Source organism: Ursus arctos, unplaced genomic scaffold (genome assembly GCF_023065955.2).
Source record: "Ursus arctos isolate Adak ecotype North America unplaced genomic scaffold, UrsArc2.0 scaffold_25, whole genome shotgun sequence".
Classification (NCBI taxonomy): Eukaryota; Metazoa; Chordata; class Mammalia; order Carnivora; family Ursidae; genus Ursus; species Ursus arctos.
In genome coordinates, this window is record NW_026622930.1 from 12,593,810 (window position 1) to 12,619,634 (window position 25,825).

Sequence of the window (25,825 nt, forward strand, 5' to 3'; positions counted from 1 at the left end):
CGGGACCCTCCGATGTCTGCAAACACGTGTGTGGGAAGCGCTTCCCTTCAGGCCCCTCCTCTGTCCACGGTGATTGGCGGACCACACGTTCCAATCAGCCCTCCCCGCCTCTTTCGGCAATAGCCAATCACAGACTCCGAGCGCCTCCTGACTACTAGACACTGTTTACTAACAGATCGAAGCTGGGGAATAAGGGGTGTGACCGTTCTGGGGAGGTCAGGGAAGGGGTCCTGACTGCGCGTGCGCACCAGCGGAAATGGGCGGAGCAGAACCTCAACTCTCACCAATCGGAGTGGTAGCGTTTCTCCCTCTCCAGCCTCCCCGCCAAGCAACAACAATTCGAGGAGCGGGGCGGGGAGGCCCCTGAAGCGTCATAGAGGACTGCCCAATGGGAGCCGGCGTTGACAGATGCGCGCGCCCTGTGCCCAATAAGAGATAGCGGCTAGAATGGCTCCCCTACCTTGCTGACTGTGGGCGGAGCGGCGCGAAGGAGGAGGCGGCGGAGCAGGGGGCGGTTTGGTTGCGCGGTACTAGCGGTGCCCGCCGAAGGGGGAGGAGGCGGAGGAGCGAGCCGTGTGGCCAGAGCGGGAAAGAGACTCGTCGCTGCGTCCGAGTTCTGGAGCCGCCGCACCCCGGCTTCTGGGGCTGCAGCGAGAGCTCTGAGGGGCCGGGCGTCCTCTGTCTCCCGGGTCCCCGCGTAGGACCCCGCGGGATCGGAAAAGGCAGAAGATGGAGGAGGGCGGCAGCGGCGGCAGCGCCGCGGGGACCAGCGGGGACGGCGGCGCCGGGGGAGAGCAGCTCCTCACTGTCAAGCACGAGCTGCGGACGGGTGAGCGACCCCGCCCTCTGGCGGCCGGGCCCGGCGCGGGGGCGCGCCCCGAGGGCACGCGGGTGCCCGCGCGGGCCCGGGGCGCGGGGCCGGGAAGTGGGGGCGCGGGGGGCGGGCCCGGGGCGGGGCCTCGCGGGCGCCGCGGGAGCCCGGGGGGGGGGGTCCCTGGCGGTGGGGGCTCACCCTGGGGGGCGCGGGCCGAAAGTTTTCCGGAACCGGGGAATGCGCGGCGGGCGCGGGGCGTTGGGGCCCGCGGAGCGGTGGACAGCTGCCTGTTGGCACTAGTCTCTGAGGATGTCTTCGCGCCCCCTTCCCGCACAGGTGACAGATCTGTCACTGCATCCTGTCCGGGTCGAAAGGTGCGCCTTCCTCGGTGTGGGGTGAACGACGCTTTGTTTTGGAGCCTGACTCGCTTCTCCTCCACTCCTCTGCTTCCCTAGAGGTGGTCCCAGTTGGGGTTTGTGGAACCATCCCCTAAGGTGCCGGGGTCCTGTGCGAGCTCAAGGGATGGCTGTCCCCAGGGCTTTTCATCAGTCCAGTCTGTAGTGAGGCAGAGAGGGATCGCGGGCTCCAGGGTCTGAGCGCTTTTATTTGCAATTATCGTGAAATACTATACTTGGCCTTGAATTCTTTCAGAGGTCTCTTGAGAAGAAGGCTCTGTAAATGTAAAGCTCTAAATAAAAGTGACTAAACCAGTCCGCTTTAGCGCTCACGTTCTAATGTTCTAACGTTTCAGATCACTAGAGTTGTCCCAAGCTTTATACTTGTTAGATTACTTTATTCGTTGTGTGGGTCCGAGCTGTTCATTTTGGAAAATGTTTATTTGGACTAATCAGTACAGTTGGGTTTAGATTTGTGGAGCCTAGTCTGGTATTAGAGATACTTTTTCATTTCTGGACAATACATTTTAATACATTTATCAATGTTCTTGTGAGCATTTATTAAGGTTTATGATTCAGCTTGCTTGGCATATAGAGATATTCTTTTATTATGTAGACACAGAGCTTATGCAGCAGATTTCAGGTATATGCCAAGTACACCTTGTTACCATTTTGAACAGATTGTAAAGTTAGATCTGTCACCTGTTCTTTTCGTTTTTATTTCTAATGAGATGGCTGGTTAGCGTTCCACTGAGTGCCAGTGTGGTGACTTAATTTAAGAGGGATGTCAAATGCATGTTCACTCATTTCAACATTTTTTTTTTCCTTTGGTCGTTGTGAATTTCTTCTGTATCTTGAGCTAGTTACCCCATAATCTTTTTGAGTTCCTAACATAACCTGCATGGATTTGGTTGGTTTGATTTTTCTCTCTCTGTTTAGTAGACAACTTATGTTTTCAAAGGGCCATTAAGTCATTTTTTCAGAAAACATTTATTTAGTATTAATATCTGATTTGTGCCAGGCTCAGTGTCAGGTGCTCTCTGATGTGAAGATTTTGAATTTCTTTTTTTAAAATCTTATGTAACAATTCACTGATTTATATATGTAGAATTATGCTGTATCACAAAAGCTACTTGAAGTCATATGCTCCTCAGCTACTGACCATGGTGCATGCAACAAGCAGCTTTTTGCTAAATAACCAAAGAGCAACCTACTTGCTATGAGTAGTCAACCAACTGCTCAGTTTCTGGGTTTTGCAAACAATGCTAGTTTTGTAGAAAGCAGTGAGTACTGCTTTACTTCTCCTTCCCTGCTAACCATGTGAATCATCACCTTCAAGTTTGCGTTTTAGAAATTTTTCTGATAGATGGTGAGATTATACTGAATTCATTAGTACTGTTAACTGTCAAAGGAAGTGAACAGTCATTTTGATTTATTGCTGAACATTGAACAACTGACCGGATATAGTGGTCAAAAGTCCTGTTAAAATATAACTTGAAAGATTTGCTCATCTTCAGCCAACTGCACTCTTGTCAGCACATGATGCTATAATAGGCTCCAAAGAAATTTGACCTGATGTGGTCCTTTGCGTCTCAAAATGTGGACAAGCATTATAACCACATCAAGTCAGCAGTTGGTGATTTCCCATTCGTGCCCAACACTGTATTGTATGCTCTGGGATGGACGAAAAGCCGATGAAAGTCACATGGAAAGTGTTCCAGTTGTGTAGATTGAGTAGCACGCTGTACCTGGACATGGAATTGGAAGACTTAATTCTAAATCCTAGCTCTGCCACTTACTTGCTGTGTAGACTTGGACAAGTCACTTCATTCTTTCAGACTCACATCTCTCGACTACAAAATGTAGAGAGTTGAATGTGAGCCTGCTGGAAGAAGCAGTTTGCTTGGCACCTGCGAGGCACTCAGGAGAGGTTGGTTGCATATAGAGTCTGAAAATCACTCTGTGGTGGTACCTTTTCTTAAAGTGTGCAGTTTAACCCCATGTAACTTAGAAAACAAATCACTCATTTGGGGCTGAGCCTATGTCACATTGCTGGCTATCATCTTTTTCTGTGTATGTCTTGCCTTCTGAAGTAGAACTCCCCATGACCCTTGCTACTGCTTAGCAGCCTGTGTGTATATCTGCAATAACATCTAACACACAGTACTGTAATAATCAATATACTTGTCTGTGCTAGAATGTAGGGTTCTTGAGGGCAGACGCCATGTCCTTTGTCCATTTTCAGCCCCTGGATCTAGTAGGTTCTCAGATATTTATTGAATGAATTCATTGAGTAGATGAAAATGCAGGACCGAGCAACAAACATAGATTTATTGTATTTCTCAGTATCTTATAGATGTTAGGTCGTTGGTAAATTGGGGACATTAATTATAAAAACTGAAGAATGAAGAGTAAAGGATTGATTAAATCAGTTAAGCATACATTTCTTGACACTTTCGGTTTTCTAGGCTAAATGGTACTGATGATAGCAAAAATGACTAAGCACATGTCTTGCCCTCTGATAGTAGGGGTGGGGAGGCCATGTGAGCCAGTAATTAGGATATATTGCTATAAGTATAATAATAGATATACAGAGTGTAAAGGTAGCAAAAAAGAGATTAGGACTTTTAGGTTTTAAATAATCGAATCTCTCTGTTGAACAACAGCAAAAAAAAAAAAAAAAAGAGAAAGAGAGAGAGGGGTATTATTGGAAGGATATTGCATTATTTTACCCATTCATTTATTTCATAAATATTTCACTAACTCTTATGTACTGAGTGCTGTTTTAGATGGCGGGGTCACAAGACAGATACATTCTTCCCATTGGAAGGGCAGGGTTGCATCAGAAATCCCTGGAACCAGAGTCATATGTTGTCTATACTCCCTTCATCTTGAATCTGTCCTTATTTCCATGTGATGGGCTTCATCCTTCTCCACTGCCATCTACATTTCCCACATGGGAAAGAACATGGCTACTGATAGACCCCAAGTTTTACATCTTACAGCTTTAGGTGTTGGACAGATACTGCCTTTCCCACAACTTCAGGTATAGAAATTTCAGGGCAGGACCTTATTGACCTGGCTTTGGTCAGATGCCCACTTTCAGATCATTCAATTAAAGCTAGGGAATGGGATCATGATTTACTAATGTGACAGCTGCTACTGTGAACATGGGGATGGGGGTGAAACCAAATGCTTAGGAGAGGCAGGGTTGCTGGGAAGACATTTCCTTAGACGTCCTTCATCAGGAGAGAGAGCCTAACACTGAAGAGAGGGTCAGGGAAGGGGTATTAATTATATATTGCTGTGTAACAAATTACCCCAAAACTTAGTGACTTAAAGCAACGTGATTTCTGTGGGTCAGGAATTCAGGAGTTGCTTAGCTTGATGGTTCTGACTCAGGATCTCTCATGAGATTGTAGTCAAGATGTTGGCCAGGACGGCAGTCATCTGAAGAGTTACTTGTCTGGGGCTGGAGCTTCCCCTTCTAAGATAGCTCACTCTCATGTTGGCAGGATGCTTCATTTCCTTGCCTTGGGGACCTCTCTATACAGCTGCTTGCATGTCCTTATGACATGACAGCTGGCTCCCCCAGAACAGGTGATCGAAATGAAAGAGCAAGGTAGATGCAGGATTGTTTATTTTTTTATTTTTATTTTTTAAAAAATATTTTATTTATTTATTTGAGAGAGAAAGAGAGAAACAGCCTGAGAGTGGGGAGGGTCAGTGGGAGACGCAGACTCCCTGCTGAGCAGGGAGCCGATGCAGGACTCCATCCCTGCACTCCAGGATCATGACCTGAGCTGAAGGCAGTCACTTAACCAGCTGAGCCACCCAGGCGCCCTGCAGCAGTGTTTATTAGCAGACTTTTTGAGATAGAATTTACATACCATAAAATCTACTTGTTTTAATTGTACAATTTAGTGAATTTTAGTATATTTATAGAGTTATACAACCATCACCACAATCTAATTTTAGAACGTTTCCATCACCCTAAAAAGAAACGTCTTGCCCATTTATATCAGCCACTCCACATTTTCACCACCCATCCCCAGCCCTAGGCAACTGCTAATTCTACTTTCTGTCTCTGTACATTTGCCTAGGTACTTTCATGTAATAGAATTTTACAATATATAGCCTTTTATGACTGGCTTCTTTCACTGACCATAGTGTTTTCAAGATTCATCCATGTTACAGCATTTATCTTCAATTCATTTTTTTAAATTGACAGATACTGTTCCATTGTATGGATATGCTGTATTTTGTTTACCTCATTAGTTGACTGACATTTGCATTGTTTTCACCTTTTGGCTATTGTGAATAATGCTGCTATGTACATTTGTGTACAAGTTTCTTGTGTGGATCTATGTTTTTGTTTCTCTTGGGTACATTCCAAGAGTAAAATTACTGGATCACATGGTAAGTCTGTGTTTAACTTTGTAACTTTTCCAAAATGGCCGTACCACTTTCCGGTCCCAGTCGCAATGTACAAGAGCTCCAGTTTCTCTACATCCTTGTTAACCCTTGTTATTATCTTTTTGCTTGTAGCCATCCTAGTGAGTATGATGTATCTCATTGTGGTTTTGATTTGTGTTCCCCTAATGACTGATGATGTTAAGTATTTTTTCATGTGCTTATTAGCCATTTGTCTATGTTTGGAGAAATGTCTATTCAGGTCCTTTGCCCATTTTTTAATTGGTTAATTTGTCTTTTTATTATTGAATGTGAATCTTTATGTATTCTACATATAAGTGTTTTACCAGATCTGTGACTTGCAAATATTTTCTTCCATAAAGTGGGTTGTCTTTTTGCTTTTTTGTTTTTGTTTTTTGATGGTATCCTTATAGGCACAAAAGTCTTTAATTTTGATGAAATCCAATTTCTCTCTTTTCTTTTGTTTCTTGTGCTTTTGGTGTTGTATTTAGAAATCATTGACTAACCCAATGTTAAGAAGATTTATGCCTATTTTCTTCTAAGAGTTTTATGGTCTTAGCTGTTACATTTAGGTTTTTGATCCATTCGCTGAAAGACTGTTCTTTCCCCATTTTATTGTCTTGGCACCCTTGTCAAAAATCAATTGACTGTAGATATATGGATTTATTTCTGGACTCTATCCTTATGCCAGCACCACATTGTGTTGACTACCTTTTAGTAAGTTTTGAAATTTGGAAGTGTGAGTCCTCCAATCTTGTTTTTCTTTTTTCCAAATGGTTTTGGCTATTCTGGGTCTCTTGAATTACCATAGGAATTTTAGGATTTGCTTGTCAGTTTCTGCAAAGAAGCCAACTGGCATTCTAGTAGGGATCACATTGAACCTGTAGGTCAGTTTTGGGAGAATTGCCATTTTACCTTATTAAGTCTTCTGATCCAGGAACATGAAATGTTTTTTCATTTATTTAGATCTTCTTTCATTTCTTTTAACACCATTCTGTAGTTTTTTTTCTTTTTTAAAAAAAAAGATTTTGTTTATTAGAGAGAGAGAGAGCGGGCGAGTGCACACAAGCAGGGGGAGGCACAGAGGGAGAAGCAGACTCCCCACTGGGAAAGAAGCCCAACCTGAGCTCACAGGCTCCATCCCAGGACCCCAGGATCATGACTTGAGCCAAAGGCAGACGCTTAAGAGACTGAGCCATTCAGGCGCCCAACATTTTGTAGTTTTCAAAGTATAACTTCATATTTCCTTTGTTAATTTTATTCCTAAATATTTTATTCTTTTCAATGTTATTGTAAAGGATTTTATCTTACTTTAATTTCTGGATTGTTCATTGTAAATATATAGAGATACAATTTATTTCCTTTTGTTGATCTTGCATCCTGCAACCTTCCTGAACTAGTTTATTAGTTCCAATAGTTTTTTTAGTGGATGTCTGAGGATTTTCTACTTATAAGAAACTTATATAAGTTTTCTACTTATAAGATATGCCAATAGAGATAGTTTTACTTCTTCCGTTTCAGTGTGCATATCTCTTATTTAACTTTTTTGCTTGATTGCCGTGGCTAGAACCTTTTGTAAAATGTTGAATAGAATTGGTGAGAGCACACATCCTTGCCTTGTTTCTGATCTTAGAGGGGAGGATTTAGTCTTTTACCATTAAGTATGAGGTTAGCTGTGGGTTGTTTTTTTTTTAAAGATTTTATTTATTTATTTGACAGACAGCCAGCGAGAGAGAGAACACAAGCAGGGGGAGTGGGAGAGGAAGAAGCAGGCTCATAGTGGAGGAGCCTGATGTGGGGCTCGATCCCATAACGCCGGGATCACGTCCTGAGCCGAAGGCAGACGCTTAACCGCTGTGCCACCCAGGCGCCCCAAGCTGTGGGTTTTTCATAGATGCCCTGTATCAAATTTAGGAATTTCTCTTCTTCTCCTAGTTTGTTTGGGTGTTTTTATCATGAAAAGGCATTGGATTTGTCAAATGCTTATTTTGCAATGATGTAGATGATCTTGTGGTGTTTGTTTTTTGTTTTATTGATGTGGTGTATTACATTAATTAATTTGGAGATGTTAAGCCTATCTTGCATTCCTGGGGTAAATCTTAGTCCTCAGTCCTTAAGTCAAGAGGGATTCAAGTGTATTTTGTATTTGCAGTCTACTGGGGAGAAAAACCTTCTCAGGTGGCAAGTCTCATGTTGTATCAGACCCAGCATTAATCTCTACTCCAAAGCAAGAAAGAATCTTGAAACCTCAGCTTCCTGGAGGCATAAGTGGTTTGGTGGGCAGGATTGAATTCTTCCTGTGAAAAAGAAGCTGATGCTTGGTGAAAGCTCTACGGAAAAATCTAACATAATAACATCATGTGTTGACTGAAACTTCGCAATTAAATACACTGTTGAGAGATGTCAGTCCCAGAATGCAGTGGGAGGGAGGGGTTGTCACAGTTATTCCCTTTGAGCTCCCATAATGATTTACAGATCTCTTTATGCACCTCAAAGGTGTGAGCACTCCTACATTTCTCTGGTTTGTCAGGGAAGATGAATAGGGTTTAAAATAGAATCTTGCCCTCACTATGTTTGTCCCTAGCAGTGTCCCTTTGGGTTCAGCTGTAGCTGTTGCTCCAAAAATCAAGTAAGCTGCCTGGACTTTATACCTTCCTAAAGTACTGAGTGAGCTGACTATCTCCCTTTTTTTTTTTTTTTTTTAAATATTCAGTAGGCATTCTCCCCTCTGACTGCAGAGAGAAGGGAGGTAAATTTCCCAATTTTTAGTACAGTACTTGGTATTGCAGTTACTTTATTTCACACTCAAGTTTTTGTGTAGGTGTGCTTCTTTTTATAACCAGTGTGTTCCTGACAAAAAAATTGTGTAAATAATATTTTTGTATATCAAATTATTTAGAATATAGAAGGTAAACTTGCTACTTAAAAGGATTTTGTGATTAACTCTTGAATTAAAACTTTTTTGATTAAGTTCCCTATTGGTAGCTTTACTGTTACCATGTAGGCTTGGCCTTGCATTACTGTTTTCTGACACCATCCTTACAATTTAGGTAGCTGCAAATAGATAAATGATGGAGTCTCATGTAGTATGCTGAATAAGTTGTCCGTGTCCTAACCTGAAACCTGTGAATATGTTTCCTTGCGTGGCGAAGGGACCTTGCAGATGTGATTGAGTTAAGGCTCTTGAGATGAGATTATCCTCGATGACCCAAGTGGGCCCCATGGAATCACAGGGTCCTTATAAGAGGAGGGTCAGACTTGGAGAGGGGGATGTGAAGATGACAGCAGAGGGAGAGAAGGGGATGTGGCGGTGGGAACAGAGCCTGGAGTGACGCCACTGCTGGAAGGGCCCATGAGCTGAGGAGTGCGGGCAGCCTCTGGAAGCTGCCAATTAGATATTTCGCTAGTGTCCCCAAAGAGCGCAGCTTGGCTGTCACCTTGATATTAACTCTGTGAGATTCAGTTTCTGACTGCCGATCTCCCGAGCTGCAAGAAGACAAATGTGGGTTGTTAATAAACGATGAAGTTCATGTTGATTTTTTTAAATAGCAATAATAGGAAACTAATAAATCGTGCTTAAGATTGGATGAGCCAAGAGATCATTTTGCCCCAGGCCTGGGTAACTCGGTATGATAATGCTGTGAGGCAGTCAGTTATTTAAGCAACTATTTTAGTAGAAACTGGTAACAAGTGTTCTTATAGAAGTAGAATGGTGTCCTCTCTAAGAAATTCCCAAGAAGACATTCCTTTCTGATCTTAGTACCAACCCTAGCTGAGCTGCTTTTGACCAGCTGTCCTTTTTTCCATAGGAATGCTGTGAAGTGTCCCTCTTTTATCAAATTGGTACTAGAAAGCTCCACAGCTCAAGCCTGTAGCAGATACAGTTGTGGTCTGGCATGCATCTCGAGCCTCTTTTTTTTTTTTTTTTTAAGATTTTTATTTATTTATTTGACAGAGACAACCAGCGAGAGAGGGAACACAAGCAGGGGAAGTGGGAGAGGAAGAAGCAGGCTCTTAGCGGAGGGGCCTGATGGGGGGCTCGATCCCAGAACGCCGGGATCATGCCCTGAGCCGAAGGCAGACGCTTAACGATTACGCCACCCAGGCACCCCTCGAGCCTCTTTTTAATATCATTTTATGTCTCTAATCTTTCTTCTTTTTCTTTCGGCGTTCTTATACTTTAGTTTATCCAGGTAATTTGCCTTGAACCTTTTCTGGATCATGGGAGGAATTAAATACAGTTATATACACAAAGCATAAGTAATATGGACAATATGGGAAGATATTTGACTTTCTATTCAGTGTTTTGTTTCTTAAATAAAATCTTTGTCATATGGTGGTCTTGCTATTTTTATATGTCTCCGAAAAGGAAAAAAGTGAGGTCTTTGATTAACTAATAGCACTTTGGGTTTTTTTTTTAAATGATAAAATGAGAGGAATAATGAGAAATCAATAAGATAGAGGCATACTTCTATTGGCAGAAGGGTGGAGAGCATACACAGGCCTGTCTTTGTACCAGGCGGTTTTCTACATTAGTGGAATATCCCTTCATTAGCTGGAAAATTCAGTCAACTGAAGCACTCTATCCTCTAACCACGTCAATACTGGAGCGGAATTATACGTTTTTCCTAAAGGAAAAACTATTCAAAATATGCAATAAGGATAATGTTGCACCTCATCTAAATATGTTGTTGCCTTAAGAGGCATGAACACTGAATCCTAGCAGTTTTGCAGTGACGCTTTCCCATGAACTTACCCCCATTTGTCCTTTATATTTACATCATCTGTTTTGTAAGGAAGCATCCTAATTGTGGCTACATTAAGATAAATCTCATGGTGCACACACAAATCAACCTCATAATCTTGACCTAAGTTTGCCATGTATAAGTTGGGCAAAACAGCCACAGTTTTATTCATCCAATAAGGATAGTTGAATTCCTGCTGTCTGTCTGGTACCGTAACAGATGCGGAGTTTTAGCAAGGAACAAATTAGATATGGCTCCCTCCCTCATTGAACTATATCTAAGAGAAATACCTTAAATACATAATCATACAACCAACTATATGTTTGCAATTGTGAAAATCTCTGTGAAGAAATATAGGGCTCTGTGAGAGAGTCTAACTGGCGGGCCTGGCATCATGTTAGGGGTGAGGAAAGGCTTCTGTGAGGTAGTAGCATTCAGGCTGAGGCCCTGGCTCTCACTGGGTGGTGAGTGGGGCAAAGTGACACAGATGGTCCTAATGTGGGAAATGGCTTAGCACACCAGGGTTACTGGAAGACAGGCCTCTGTGGCTCGGGCATCATATCCAAGCAGGTGAGTCACAGGAAATGAGGCTGAAAAGGTAGCCAGGGCCATTTTGTGCAGGGGTTTGGGGGTTATGATAAGGTGTTCAGGTATTATCATCCTGAGTGCAGTGTGAGGCCTTGAAGGATTTTCCCAAGACTAGTTTTGCACCGTAAGCAATGGCTCCCACTGCTATGAGGAGAATAAGCGGGAGGATTGCGAGAAAGGAAGCCAGTTGAGAGCTGTTGCAGAAGTTCAGATGGAACGTACAATTTGGAGTAGGGGACAGATTAAGAGTTGTGAATATGCTTGAGATGTCTTTAGGAAATAGAGTCAGCAGAACTTGGTGTGGTATTGATGGGGGTTTTCTGGCTGGAACAAATGTATGTTTGAAGGTGCTTTTTGTTCAAATGGTGTATTAATTTTCTTTTGCTGCATAACAACTTACCACAAATTCAGGGGTTGTAATAGCACCCATTTATTAGCTCACAGTTTGGTGGGTTAAAAGTCCTCCCAGCATGGCTGAAATCAAGGTGGTAGCCACACTATTCTTATCTGGAGGCTCTGGGTAAAAATCCACTTCCAAGCTCATTCTTGTAGTTGGCAGATTTTAGTTCCTGTAGTTGTTGGCCTGAGGTCCCAGTTTCCTTGCTGGCTGGCAGCCGGGGGCCTCTGTCAGCTTGTAGAAGCCATCTGCATTCTTTCTCATTTGGCCCTTCCATCTTTAGGCAATGGAAATTCAAGCGCTTCCATGCTTGGACTCTGACTTCTAGATCCTCTTCTCTAGGCTGTGTGATTAGGTCAGGCTTACCTAGATAATCTTCTTATCATTAGGCCAATGATTTGGGACCTTAGTTACATTTCTAAAAATCCCTTTACTGCAAGAGTGATATCATATTCATTCACTCAAGGGAAAGGAGATCATGTAGAAGGTCATGGGGGGCTCATCTTAGAATTCTGCCTTAGAACTCACAGATGGTGAACCAGGGATGATGCAGATGGGGTGGGCAGGAAAGATAGGACCCAATTTTATGTGGATCAAAGCAAGTTTGAGATGCCTTTGATATATTTTAATGAGCATATATGGTAATAGTAATCAGGGATAATGAAAGCTTGCCCTGTGCCACCTGGCAGGTGCTTTCACCAACTCATTGAATCCAGACAATAACCTTATTATTCCAGTTTTACAGATGGGGAAACTGAGTCTTTGAGAGGTTCCATGACTTGTTCAGGTTTACCCAGGAAGTAAGTACAAGAACCAGTTTTGAAATGTAGGCAGTCTGGCCCAAGGCCCATCTAAACCACTGTACTTTGATTCATTAGTGGGGTATGGGTCTGAAGCTTGGAGAAGGTGTCTGTGTTGCAGGTGACGGTCCTAGCATTACTGGCATTTAGCTGACGTTGAAAGCCCAGGTGGAAGTGAGATCATTTTAGGAGAGACTGTAGAATGCAGAGAGGAAGAGGACTCAGAACTGAGCCTTGAAACACTCTAAAATTTAGAGGATGTGTAGAAAAGGAGTTGCTACGAAGGGACACTGAAGGGGAACACCCAGAAGAAAAACCAGGAGAGAACGCAGGAGTGCCATGGCTTGTGGAAGCCCAGGAGTGTGTCAGATCCGACTGGTCAGCTAACCACCTTATCTGGAGCAAGTGTGGGATGAGTTGGTGGGATAAGCCAGAATGGAACAGGATGAGGAATGGGTGCGAGTGAAAACAACTTTGAGAGACTTGGTTCTGGAGGAGGTTAAAGACAGGGACATAGCCGGAGAGAAATGGGGGGGGGGGGGGTTCAAGGTGGGTGTTTTTTGTTGTTTTAAGATGAGTGGTGCTAGAACATGCTAGATACCACTAGTCTGAATCCACTACAGAGAGAGATTGAAACTATACAAGCGAGAGGGGATAGCTGACGGCAGCAAGGTCCCTGAGAGGAAGGGGGACATGAAGTGGGGGCAGAGATTGGCCTCTGATAAGAGAATGCCTCTGTTCTTAGTATAATAAAAGGGAAGAGGGAGAGGATCATGAAGTGGGGGCAGAGATTGGCCTCTGATAAGAGAATGCCTCTGTTCTTAGTATAATAAAAGGGAAGAGGGAGAGGATACAGGTGCATTTGTAGATTTGGTGGCAGGAAGATACGGGAGTTGTGAGCTCGTGTATTTTTTTTCTCCTCTATGAATTGTGAAGCAAAGGCAATTCTTTATTCAAGAAGAGAAAAATCACTTCATTGTTCTAAAAAAATTGTTATTTTGGTCTTCTAAAAATTCTTAGATTTAGAAAAGCACACAAAAAGTTGACACAACGTACACGCTATAAGATGAGAGTTTACGGAATGTTGTAGAATAGCTTACAGAAAAGAGGTTTTCAGGCAGAGCCATTGAAATGCTTCTGTGCTTTCACAGAGGTCAGTTCTCTGAACATGTTCTCTGGATCATGCCAAAATTCTTAGTAAGCATAATGTTCTTTTTCTTCTTTTTGAAGTGTTTTATATTTAGTTCAGTTCTTCTAAGTTAAATTTATTTGGTACATGTATTGGAAAAAAAGGCTGTTTGTTACTGCTTTACAAGCATTTGTTTTCCTCTTGACTCAGTTTTCACATTGGCCCAATCATGTCATTCCAAAATCAGCTGGATAAGTAAACACTGCTGTTTTATACACCAGAAGTACAGTGAGTCTTCAAGGTAAGTGACCCCGGCAATAAGAGAAAAGTGGGCAGCATTGTTTTAAAGTACACAGATATTAAATATAACTTTGTTCTGCCTCCAGCAGAATGCTGTCCAGAGACATGGTTTGAGGCCCAACCACAAATCTAAACAGCTTCAGAATAGCTTACCACCTGGCAGTTAAAAGGAACCTGATGTGCTGGCTGTTTAGCGTATTTTCCAGCCCAAATACATTCCCTGCAGTTGGGCTAGTTGGACCCTGCAGATGGGGGTTAAAGATTATTTAGAGCACACGGCTATGTGCGTGCTGTCGATACAGTGCTGGACACCCCCAGGGTTAGAGCTCATCTGATAAATGGTTTTAGAAATCATTTATTTCCCCCTGACAAAAAGAAAAAAGAGCTAAAATAGCAGAGGAAGATTTGTTTCTCACTGCATACAATTGTCACCTTTTGACTGAAACTAAAATTAATCCAAGAAGCTTATGTTTTTGTAATGTTGAGTAAGAAAAGACAAGATTTCATAAGAAAAGTTATTTTATAACTTTATTAGGTTGGTCTCAGCAAATTAGATGCTAAATACATACTTCCTAGTTGGTGTATTAAAAATAAATCCCAGCATATTAAATAGAGGGTTGAGTCAGATTGTGCTCTCACACCTCTTTTTGCAATCTTCCACTTCCTCAGAGAGCTTACTCCATTTTTTTCCCTCCCCTTTCCCTCATCCTCAAACTCTCCTTCCCACGAGCACATTTGAATCGTCTTGTTAAAAAAAAAAAATCTTTGGTGGCCCTCTAGTTTTTGCTGTCATGCTCTTTTCCACCAGTTTTTGAGAGAGCAGTTTATACAGCTGTTTCTACTTCTTTATCTCCCGTTCGCTCTTTGATGTGCTGTCACTTCAGGCTCGCATCTCAGTCTGTCGGGCATAACGGTTCCCTCTAAAATCCCCAAGGTCTCCCTATTTTCCTGATCCAGTGGAAACGGCTCTGTTTGATTTAACCGCTTTCACAGCAGTTGGTGCTCAAGTGTTTGTACTGTCTTCCCTTCACCCAAGGACACCGTGCCCTTCCTCCCGGTTCTTCTCTTTCGCCGGCTGCCCCATCTCCCTCTTTCCCTGGCCTCCGTCTCTCTGCGAGTCTCAGAAATGTTGATAATCCACTGTCAGCCCTCTTTTCTTGTAAATGTACATGCTCTTCCTGGGAACTCAAATATCATCATGGCTTGAACTACTGTCCAAGTCTGTTTTCAGCGTAGCTTTCTTCATTGCGTTTCTGATCAGTTACTTACTGCCTGCTGAGCATAAAACATGTGGGTAGCCCACAGGTCCCTTCCACTCTCAGGTTGAGTAATGCTTCTTCCTCCAGCTTTTCATATTATATTTAGTGGCACTGTCATTCTCCATCCTGCCAGGACCCTAGCTGGAAACGTCCTGGGCTTCCTCCTCTACCTCACATTCTCCCTGCCTACCCATTCGCTTTGAGACCCATCCTGTTAGTTTATAACTCGGAAATATGTCCCTTATCTGTTTCTTGCTCACCCATTGCCACTACCACAGTCTTAGATCGGTGTCCAACCTAATGGTAATAGCTATCATTTATTGAGCTTTGTGTGTTAGGAGATCTGCCAAGCATTTTGTGCGTCTCACTGAATTCTCACCACACGCCGATGTGATTAGTGTTGTCTCTGACAGCTGTAGTGCACAAGCTCCCACCCTGGCTGCCGCACTCTGGAGTCCTGCTGGGGCCAACAGTCCTGTGTGGGCTTCAGCTCCGTAACTCACTGCAGTCTGATGGTGTCGGGTTTCAGATCCACGTGCTGCACATTTTTCACTTTCTGCACCAGGACTTTGACTCCTGTTCTACGGTTAGGATCCTAGGGGGAGCTGGCTCAGCAAGCGCAAGGGCAAACCCCAGAAGTGTCCGGAGTGAACGTCCCGCTGGGGCACTCTTCAGTGATGGGGGATGGAAGCCCATAAGAAGTGCTTCTCTGTATTGGTCTGAGGGTGGAAAATTCTGAGGAGCATTCCATACGTTCCTCACAATGTCCAGATTACATTGAGTTGATAATGCATCCTTGTATGGGCTTTTCCCCCTTCCCTCTTTCACTCTCCCGAGATCTTTCTTACTCCTCCTCTCTGGGATTACCTTCCAGATCAATCACGTGCACAGGAACCCCAGCCAAGACAGTACCGAGAGCGGCTCTAGGAAGCCTACCTCAGGTACTGGGTGCTGGAGTGGGTCACTCCCTGGTGAGATTGCAACAGGGACATCATCGGTGGTCACCCCTGACATGTGTGACAGAACAGTTACTGAGACTCTTCCCTGCAAGACATTGGAAGTGGCATTGAATGGAAGGTGAAGTGTGGGGTAATGCCACAGCTCTGCGACTTGAGTGGCATGGGGACAGTAGTGATTATAAAGGACTCTGAAGCTGACTGACCTCTTTACCTTTGGCAACTTTGCAAACGAGAGTGACAGATGTAGGCCAGGCAACTATCGATGCAGGGTACACCATGAGAAGATCCTCTGTGGCGGCTTTTGAGAAGATGGTTACTGCCTGCGATGATAGGACAGCCGATGCTAAAGCTGGCCTGGGATTTAATCTTAAGAGTGGTAGAGCCGTATATGTTCTTTGGTGGGTTTGTACTGTGTCAACTGAGTTAAACTGAGAATGACATTTCCCAGAACTCCGCTCTGGGTTCTGGGTTAATACTGGCCACAAGAGATATTTTGAGCAAGATTTAAAGGCAGAAGTGAGGCAGCAGTCGAGTTTCTTTTACATGTGAAGGTTGGTACTAGGCACTGTTGCAGCTCCCACACGTCATTGCCAATCTGCTGTGTCATATTGTTGGCATGCAGCTTTAACCAGGCCTGCAGTTCTTTTAGCTCCTGTTGGATCACCTCCCTCAACTTCTTAGAATCCTTGGTCAGGGTGTGTGGCTTTTCCCCAGGGTACCTGTCTCGTCACAGTTGGAGGCATGAAGGTAGTGAGAGGCAGACAGGTCCTTATTTGTCTTCAAGGGTGGTAGCTTGTCTTTGGGATTGCGGTTTATCTTTGCTCCTTGCCATGTCATGTTCACCTTTCCTTTCCCCTTGCCCACCCTGCTGTCTTCACATTCAGCCCCAGATGCAGAAGCAGCTTACATGGGCAGTTTAACTCCTATACCTGTGTGAGGCCAAACCCCTATACAAGTCCCTTGTTCTATATTGTTCATGGTACTTCTCCTTCTGTACACCCTTGACAAGTGTTTAGGGCCAAAGTCAGCAACCTCATATGGAAAGAATAGGAGCCTGAGATCTGTGATGGGAACATCTGGGTGGATGAGCCTGACAATTTTGGACCCCTGGCTTTCCCTGATCCTCTCGACAGGCAGAACTAATGCCTTGTTAGAACAGAACAGCCTTCCCTTGTTTGGAGACCATGCAAAGAACTGGCTGAGGTTCATGCCTCCCAAAATGATGTTTGTCCTCTCTAGAATCTGCCCCACCCTCTACACCTATTGCCTCTAGAACAACTAGATGCAACCCTGGTATAATCTAATCAGGGATATTCTTGTTCTGGGAGGAAATGCTCAGACAAATAATCGCAGGACCTAGCTAATGTGTACCAGTAGGAACAGAGGAGTATGTTGGGGAGTGGATCTTGAAGGTATGGGGCCAGGAGTGGTAGAATAATGAGGCTGGATGGGGGAGATTTTATTAACATGGGAGCACTGTTCATAACTCAGGTTTTAATATCCTAGTAACCTGGTCCTAATATACTGCAGGGATAGTTTCTCGAAGCTTGGACATGAATGTGACCTATAGTAAATTAGATAAATATGCAAGAATGGCTTTGGCAGAGTATCAAGGTCAGAAGTCTTAGAGAAGAAAGAATATTAGAAAGAATTTATTTTATGAGACTAGAGAACATACTATCTGATCATGTTCCTTAGGCAGTCCCCCCCCCCCTCAAAAGAAAAAACACTTAACAGGGTAATACAGAATGCCCTGGTGAGGGGAAACAGGCTGGACTTGATAGGAGATGCTTCCATGGAACCAGGTTCTTTAGTGTCCATAGAAATGATAGGATTCTGGAATAACAGGCCAGATGGTGGCATTTATCAGGGCAAGGTGGATGTAATTATCATAATGGGCCGGAGTGGCATTCAGGGTGCTCTGACCCACAGACATCTGTGGCAATGGCTAGTAGATCATGGGACCACCAAAATGGACAACAACCCAGGATGTTAACTTGATTAAGACCTTCATCTCTGAAGGATCTGAGCCTTCAGTTGCCTTGCCCTTGGACTGTGGTTGCTCTAAATGCATCTGCAGCATTATTTATCAGGCACCAAGCAACATCAAACACCCTCATGAATTCCTTGAGCTCAAGATAAACTCCTCCCTGTCACCATTATGTAGTAGCAATGCTAGCTTCTCCGTGGAAAGACTCTGTGACCAATTAATTTTTTCCAGCTTTATTTGAGAGTTAATTGATATGTAACATTGTATAAGTTTAAGGTATACAATGGGATGATTTGATACACATGTATTCAGTGACCCAGATGGAAGGAATTTGGGCTATATTTTATCCGTTGCCTCTGGAGCACCGCCTCCCATCATTTCCAACTCTTTCATGCAAGCTTTGACTCACTTTGCCCTTATCTCAAGTATGCTTATTGCCCATCTTTTCCTTTCTGCTCCAGGGCTTCTCCAAGGCACCCTAGCAGGAGATACAGGTAGGAGGGCTGGCTTGTTCATTGTTCAGCCAGGAAGTGCCTGCAAGTGAATGCTCCTCCTAGAGCAACCCTTAACTAGAGGGAGCAGGAGCCAATGGAGAAATGCGCTCCTTGTCTTTGCACAGACAATTCTGACAGCTTTCTAATCATTTTCAGAGAGTCTGGCAAGATTGAGTTCCAGTTGCCTACAGCAATGAACATCCCAATAAGGTGCCCTCATATTGGTTCATGCTCCTTTCCAGTTTCACCCTCTGTGGTCCTTTACTTCTCCTGCCAATTAACTTGTCTTTATACAAGTCCTTTTGTGATGCTCTGCTTTTGGGAGGAAGCCAGGTTCAGACAAGTACAATTGTTATTTCTGTGTGTATATGTGTGTGTGTGTGCCTGTGTCTGTCTGTCTGTCTACCTACCCAACCATCCATCTGTCCATCTGTCCATCCATCCATCTATCTATCCATCCATTCAACCACAGATTACAAGTAAGAGGCTTAGAGTGGTAGAAATAATTGCTCGTCACAGCCTTAGTAAGTGGTAGAGATTGAGTTCATCTAAAGCCAAAACACGTGCCCTTCTTCCTTGATTATACTGCCTCCCCACCTTTGAAGATGAAATCAATAGACGTTAGCTTGTCCTTCGAAGTCCTTTGTGATCTGGCCCTACCTGCGTGTCCGTAGGGGTTGTTCATAGTTCACCCGTCTGCAAGCTGTAATGTGAACATGCTCATTCCTTTGCCAATACATTTCTTTCCTTTCCCTGTGTTTTATTGTGGGGAGATGCACTCCGCACAGTCTATTTGGAAAAAGTGTACATTTTTCTGTTTCTTTTCCAGTTCAGCTCTTGTTGCGTTTCTTTTTTCAGTTGTTTGTTTGCTCATTTCTGTTCTTAGTTTTTGTATTTCTGTTTTAGAATTTTTTTTTTCATATCACAAATGCTTGTTTGAGGATTTTAAATTGAGTTTGGAATGTTGTCCTACCATTTTCTTCAGTAAAAAGAGGGGGAGGGATTTATCAGCTGAAATGTTTTTATTAGCATTTTCTGATTTTCACAGTTGTTTTTCTGTGTCTGTGTCCTGCTTTTTTTGTGTATCCGTTCATTCCCTACTTGAAGAGTTCTGTAGCATCCTCCTCTGTGTACTTTCTTTTATGGATGGTGTGGGGGGGGACATGTCTTGTTTCTCTTTCATTTCTGTGGCGTCCTTGTTTTCTTAGTCCCTTCTTTCTCTTCACTTCCATATTCCCAAGGGTACATCTCCTTCTATCTGGTTTGCCCTCAGAAGCTGTGCTTCTCCAAGTCTGCCATTTCTGTCCAATCCCTTCTTTCCTAGCTAGTGCTTTAAAAATCTTCGTGTAATCTTTTGGCTTTTATTTTAGACACTTTAGGAGCATGGTTTTTTCTTTCTTTGTCTAAGTCCTCGGTGGTCCTCTATTCTTTTCAGTGTCTCTTAGGTGTCCCTCCCTGTCTCCAAACTGGCAGACTTGGCTGTGGGGGTGGTGGGAGCTTGGTTACAATCTGGTCTGTTTTTCTATTAGAGGTCATTTGAAGGTTGTTGTATTCTTTTTTTTTTTTTTTGAAAGATTTTATTTATTTATTTGAGATAGAGAGCAAGTGAGCATGTGCGGGGGTGCGGGAGGGGCAGAGGGACAGGGAGAAGCAGGGAGCGCGATGTGGGGCTCAATCCCAGGACCCTGGGATCATGACCTGAGCTGAAGGCAGATGCTTAATGGACTGAGCCACCCAGGTGCCCCAGGTTGTGGTATTCTTTAATCCTGCCCAAGGCATGGGTCACATGTGGCTTTATTTCCTCTCTTTGTTGGTTTTATGGTGTTGGTTTTTTGTTTTTGTTTTTGTTTTTTTTGGAGAGTGAACAGGAAGACTTGAAATCAGGCAGCCTTTATCAACCCCCTTAGCCAGAGTTTCTCTGTACTTTGAAACAGTCAGCTCAGACTTTGCATTCTTCTCTTCTTTGAAATCTTCCCTATAGTTTTCCAGTTACCATACTCAGATATTTGCTACTTCTTTGTGTTCCTAACTACTTTTATTTCTAATAATTACATTTTTATATTGCATTGTAATTATATATTTGTGTTTCCCCTCCCCCTCATCCAATTGTGAATGTCTCTAAACCCACAAACCACATTTCTTTGTTGTGTTACCATAGTATGTACCCACTAAATAGATTAATTTACTTAAAGCAGAATAGAAACAATCAGTTGATGAATGCCACCTCTATTAGTTGTGAATAATGAGTATTTTAAAATCATATTGATCATCAGTTTTAAAATTTGAATGTACCGTTTAAAATTTTTGAACTATACCATTTTAAGTAGACAGTTTGAATAATGATCAGCTTTGTATTATAATACTACAAAAGTTTAAGATAACAGAAGTACCACTTTCTCCCATAGAGCTTCTAATGTTGATTGATGAATTCAAAAAAATTGCAATGATTTTCATATATATCTTTTCTTACCTGTAATATTGTTGACTAGTTAAAACTCTAGAATCTAAAATGATTCATGGTTTGTTCTTTTTTTTTTAAACACTATTTGTGAAAGGTTCTGCAAAATTAATGTTTTTAATGGATTGTTTTAATGTATAAGTGTCTTTCTACCACTTTCTATATAAGACATATTTTATGTGCTACGTAGCTAAAATTCCATACTTACAAAAAAGACAAACTTGGGTTCTTTTTTTTTAAAGATTTTATTTATTATTTATTTGACAGAGAAAGAGAGACAGCGAGAGAGGGAACACAAGCAGGGGGAAAGGGAAAGGGACAGGGCAGGCTACCCGCCGAGCAGGGAGCCCGATGTGGGGCTCGATCCCAGGCCCCTGGGGTCATGACCTGAGCCGAAGGCAGATGCTTAACAACTGAGCCACCCAGGCGCCCCCAAACTTAGGTTCTTAAATGTACAATGCCCAGTTTGCCTGATGAACTTTGGGCGTAGGTATGCCAGAATCCCCTCTTGTGGTCAGTTACTGCTTTTTAGCGCCTTTCCCATATCTGGCCTGTGATTTTTCTGTAACTGGTTTTGAAATAAAGAATTTCATGATGAAGAATTTAAGGAAACTGGATATGTGAAAATTCAGGCCCTTTACATAATCATTACTATATATTCTACTGATAGAAATTTGGTTTTTTTCTACCCAACTTTTCAAAATATAAACATTCTTTTTTTTTTTTATTAAACATTCTTTTTTAAAAGAGAGCAATTTCTTCTCAGACTAAGGGACCCATGTAATCCATTTGTTACTTACAATATTCCATTTGGTATTGTAGGCATGATTATTAGACACAAAAATTAGACAAAATTTTGGAAGATTAAGTTAGAGATATATAAAGCTTTATTGTAGTTCATGGGATGAAAAGACTGACTATTCAGAATCCCCTGCAGAAAGATATTGTTATGAATAGTAGGCATTAGTCAGCATTGCACTGCATTGATTTACTGACGTACAGGTCAGAGGGGAAATTTGTTTCTGTAAATGAACTTGTTCAAAAAAATAGATTCGTTAGTTTTCCATATTCTTAAATAATAAGGAAAAAGAGAGAAGGAAACAGAAGGGATAGTTGTCTGATATTTGGGTGCCATGAGTAATAGGCATTCTTTTCAATATTTTTTTATTGAAAGATCATTTCTTAGTTTTACTATTGGTAGGAAAAATTTTGAACTCATATTCCGAGTTCCATATTCCCAAGAGTACATTTTTGCTCTACTCAAAAGAAATACTAAGTAAGCCACATGAAGCTAGAATTGTGGAGTAATTTCTCTGGAAACACTTCAATTTCAGGTGGACATGACAAGAAGACATTTGACCCTACTATTTTTATCAGTGTCACTGGTGAGCCATCCAGAAGATCGGAACAAACCACTCTTTTCTTTTGAGGCAGTGCATGAGATTGACTATACCACTGACCAGTTGTGACTGCTGTTTTTAGTGTAATCCAGGCAGTGCTTTACCTGTGCATTCTCTGAAGTCATCGAGTGCCCTGTGCTGAAGTGGTGTTACTGGCTTTGTGGTATGAAAGAGGAGACTAAGGTCAAGGGCTTTCTTTGCTTGAGTTTACACACATTGCAAGTGGCAAAACTGGGTGTGAATACAGATATTTGGACTGCAGAAACAGCTCTACCTCATGTTTTTTTCCCATGACTGATTTTTCACCCTACCCAAGAAGCACATACCTTGATTTACTCATTTATTTATTTTCAAGTTGGAGGTGGTGCAAGGTCTGTGGTGGTGAGGAGTGAGGGTGGCAAGCCAAGGAAGAAAAGCTGTTTTTGTATCTTTAGAAATCTGTCAATTCTTAGGACGCCTGGGTGGCTCAGTTGGTTAAGCGTCTGCCTTTGGCTTGGGTTGAGATCCCAGGGTCCTGGGATTAAGTCCCATGTTGTGCTCCTTGCTCAGCGGGGAGCCTGCCTCTCCCTCTGTGGCACCCCCTGCTTGTGCTGCACTCTCTCTGTCTCTCTCTCTCACTCACTCTCTGACAAATAAATAAAATCTTTAAAAAAAAATTGTTAATTCTCGTTACTTTAGTTTTTTTTTGTTTTTTTTTTAAGAGGTCCCTTTTAATAGCATGAATCTTTTCTAGTAGCTGTAATGAATGAACACCCATAAACCTACCAACTAGCATTATCTAATCTTAATATTTTGTGATGTTGAACTAATATCTGTTTTTCAGGAAACAAAGCATTGCTAATTCAGTTGAAGCCTCTGTACCCCTCCTTGATCCCATTCTTTTCTTTGTCTTACTTTCCAGAAGTAACCACTATCCTGAATTTGCTTTTTGTCATCCCAGTTATGCCTTTATACTTCTATAACATAGGTCTGTGTCCATAAATTACAGTACAGAACGATGTTTTACGTGTCTTTCTCTTTACTTAAATGACGTTATGTTATATACACATCTTTATTACCCATAGGCGTGTCCTTATTACCTATATTACCCACATCCTTCCTTGCTAACATTGTGAGAGTTGTTTGTATAGACATTTTATAACTTTTTAAAATTTATGTTCACTGCTGTGTGTTATTCAACTGTATGATTATATAATAATTTCTTTATCTGTTGTCCCGTTGAGGGTATTTAGGTTTTTAATTTTTTGCTGTCATGAAGTAATGTTGACTTGTATATGTCTTCACGTGCACACGTGCAAGAGTTTATCTGTGGTGTATACCTTCGAATGGAATCACTGAGGTGTAGGTGTGCACACCTTCAACTTTATTCAGTATTGCCAAATGGCCTTTGAAATTGATGCTGGCAGTTCATAGCTCTACCAGTATGACATACGAATTAATTTTACTTTATTTGCCAACCCTTGATATTATCAGGTTTTTAATTTTTCTCGATTTGATGGAAGTAAGGTAATCTCTCTTTTTGAATTAGCAGTTCCCTGAAATAGGTTTAATAGGTTTATTGACCCTTTGGTTTTCCTCTTTTGTGAAATTGTGGGTTCTTGTCACTAGCCCCCTAAAAATTGGGTTTTCTGTTGGATTGTTTGTCTTTGTGTAAAAGTAGTTCTTTATGCTGCATACCTTGTGGTTACATACCTTGTATCCCTAACTTTCTTTTTTTTTTTCTCCCAAGTTTTTATTTAAATTCCAGTTAGGTGTTTTGTTTTGTTTTTAAGATTTTATTCATTTATTTGTCAGAGAGAGAGTGGGAAAGAGGGAGAGAGAGAGCACACAAGCAGGGGGAGCAGCAGGCAGAGGGAGAAGCAGGTTCCCCGCTAATCAAGGAGCCCAATGAGGGACTCGATCCCAGGACCCTGGAATCATGACCTGAGCCAAGACAGATGCTTCACCAGCTGAGCCACCCAGGACCCCTAAATTCCAGTTAGTTAACATACAGTGTAGTATTAGTTCTGATGAGCACTGGGTATTGTATGTAAGTGATGAATCATAAAATCCTACAAGTGAAACTGATATCCCTAACTTTCTTAACAGAATTCTCTGGATATAATTTAACCTTTCCTTTTTTAAAAAATGACTGTGAACAACATTATTGTGCTGTGTTTTGATAGCAGTGCTGAAGATGTGTGAGACTGTTGGTGTTCCCATACTCAGGTGGTCCTAGACTTCTGTGCCTTTTAGAGCTCTTTTGTTTACTTTTCACAGTATTTCCTCTCCTCTTCCTTTGTTTCTTGTTTCCATTCTCGATGCTTGCCCTGTATTTCGTTGCTACTTCTCTGCTGTGTGATTTTTGGATAAAATTGTCTGGTGAGGCTCTAAGGATTAATGTTGTCTTTTGTGAAGTCAGTGTGCTGTGATGAGCCCCTTTCCTCAAATCTTGGAAGCCCGTCTTTCTCAGCTGGGGGCTTGTATTTGAATTCTGGGTGTTGAATTCGCTGAACCTCCAGATTAGTGTGGACATTGCTACCCTATCAGTAGTGATGAGAAGCTTTTGAGACTGGCATGTATTATTGTAAACCAACATAAAAGTTATCTTTAAAAATTCTAAATTACAACTTTCTTAAAGTCACTTTTTTCTTTTGGGTTTCTTAGTGTAGCTGGGTTGGTAAAGAAATCTTTCTGATTTTATGTGTTTGGCTGGGACCCTCCAACTCTGCTTGATGACGCTTGTTGAATTTTAATGTTCAACAGACTTTTCTGTATGTTTTGTTTTGGGCCACATAGTGTCATATGGCCATCCTTCTGTAAGGGAAGCTGTGAAATCGAGTGTTTAGCTTCCTGACCTCTCTAGACAAGGAAGGAGGCAGTGGAGACCTGTGTTGTTAGGTGGACCAACGTGTAGTGTCTGCCATAAAGAGTAGTCAACAAAATAATCCATGTAGATACTTAGTCAAATAACAGTACAAGGCTTACATCAAAGCAAGATCAGTCCCTGACCCTCCTGACCTTCCATTCCCAGTTTATACTCTCTTCTAATATTGTCTACCAATTACAAATGACATTTAAAAGATCTTGAGTCCTCCAATGTAGACCTTTATTTCTTTGCGCATCTACAATAATGGAGTTACATTGCAATTTTGGTTGAATCTATATTCATCCTTTAATAGATAGCTAAATAAATATTCAGTGCTGAGCTCAATGTTTCATGTTTTTGTTTTCTTCATTATATAAAAATTTTTTTCCTAGAGTTAAATTATCCCAGTCTTTTCATTTATTTAATTTTCTTTGAGTCTCTGAGTGTTACATGTTTTTAACAGCTCTGTAAAATATATTTCAATATGATTTTCTGTAGATGTGATAACCTATGAGCTCTACTTTTTTCTTGATGACATTCCTTCTGGAACCTTCTGTTTTTTTCCATCAGGATTTGTTGCTCTCTCTGCAACTTCATAATTGTCATCATGGGACTTTACTTCACCATCAACTTGGGAATGATGAACTCATTCTTGTTTTCTGGATCCTGTGGGGGTTTTTTTTCCTTAAAGATTTTTCAAATCTCCAAATGTCTCATTATGTTCTCGTTTGTGTGATAGGTTGGCTTGGTACAGAATTCTAGATTGAATTGTCACTCAGGATTTTGCGGCATGTCCCATTATCTTCTAGTTTTTA

At 42.0% G+C, this 25,825-nt stretch overlaps 1 protein-coding gene across 2 annotated transcripts in view; it reads left to right on the forward strand.

Moving 5' to 3' along the window:
- The first annotated feature begins 505 nt into the window (after positions 1–505).
- The window catches only part of RPS6KA5 (ribosomal protein S6 kinase A5), a 178,927-nt gene continuing 153,607 nt past the window's right edge, over positions 506–25,825 (forward strand). For both annotated transcript variants that reach the window (XM_026515454.4, XM_057318628.1), the window contains exon 1: positions 506–829. In XM_026515454.4, coding sequence (XP_026371239.1) covers positions 730–829 — 100 coding nt within the window. In that variant the 5' untranslated portion in view covers positions 506–729. The remainder of the gene's footprint in view (positions 830–25,825) is intronic.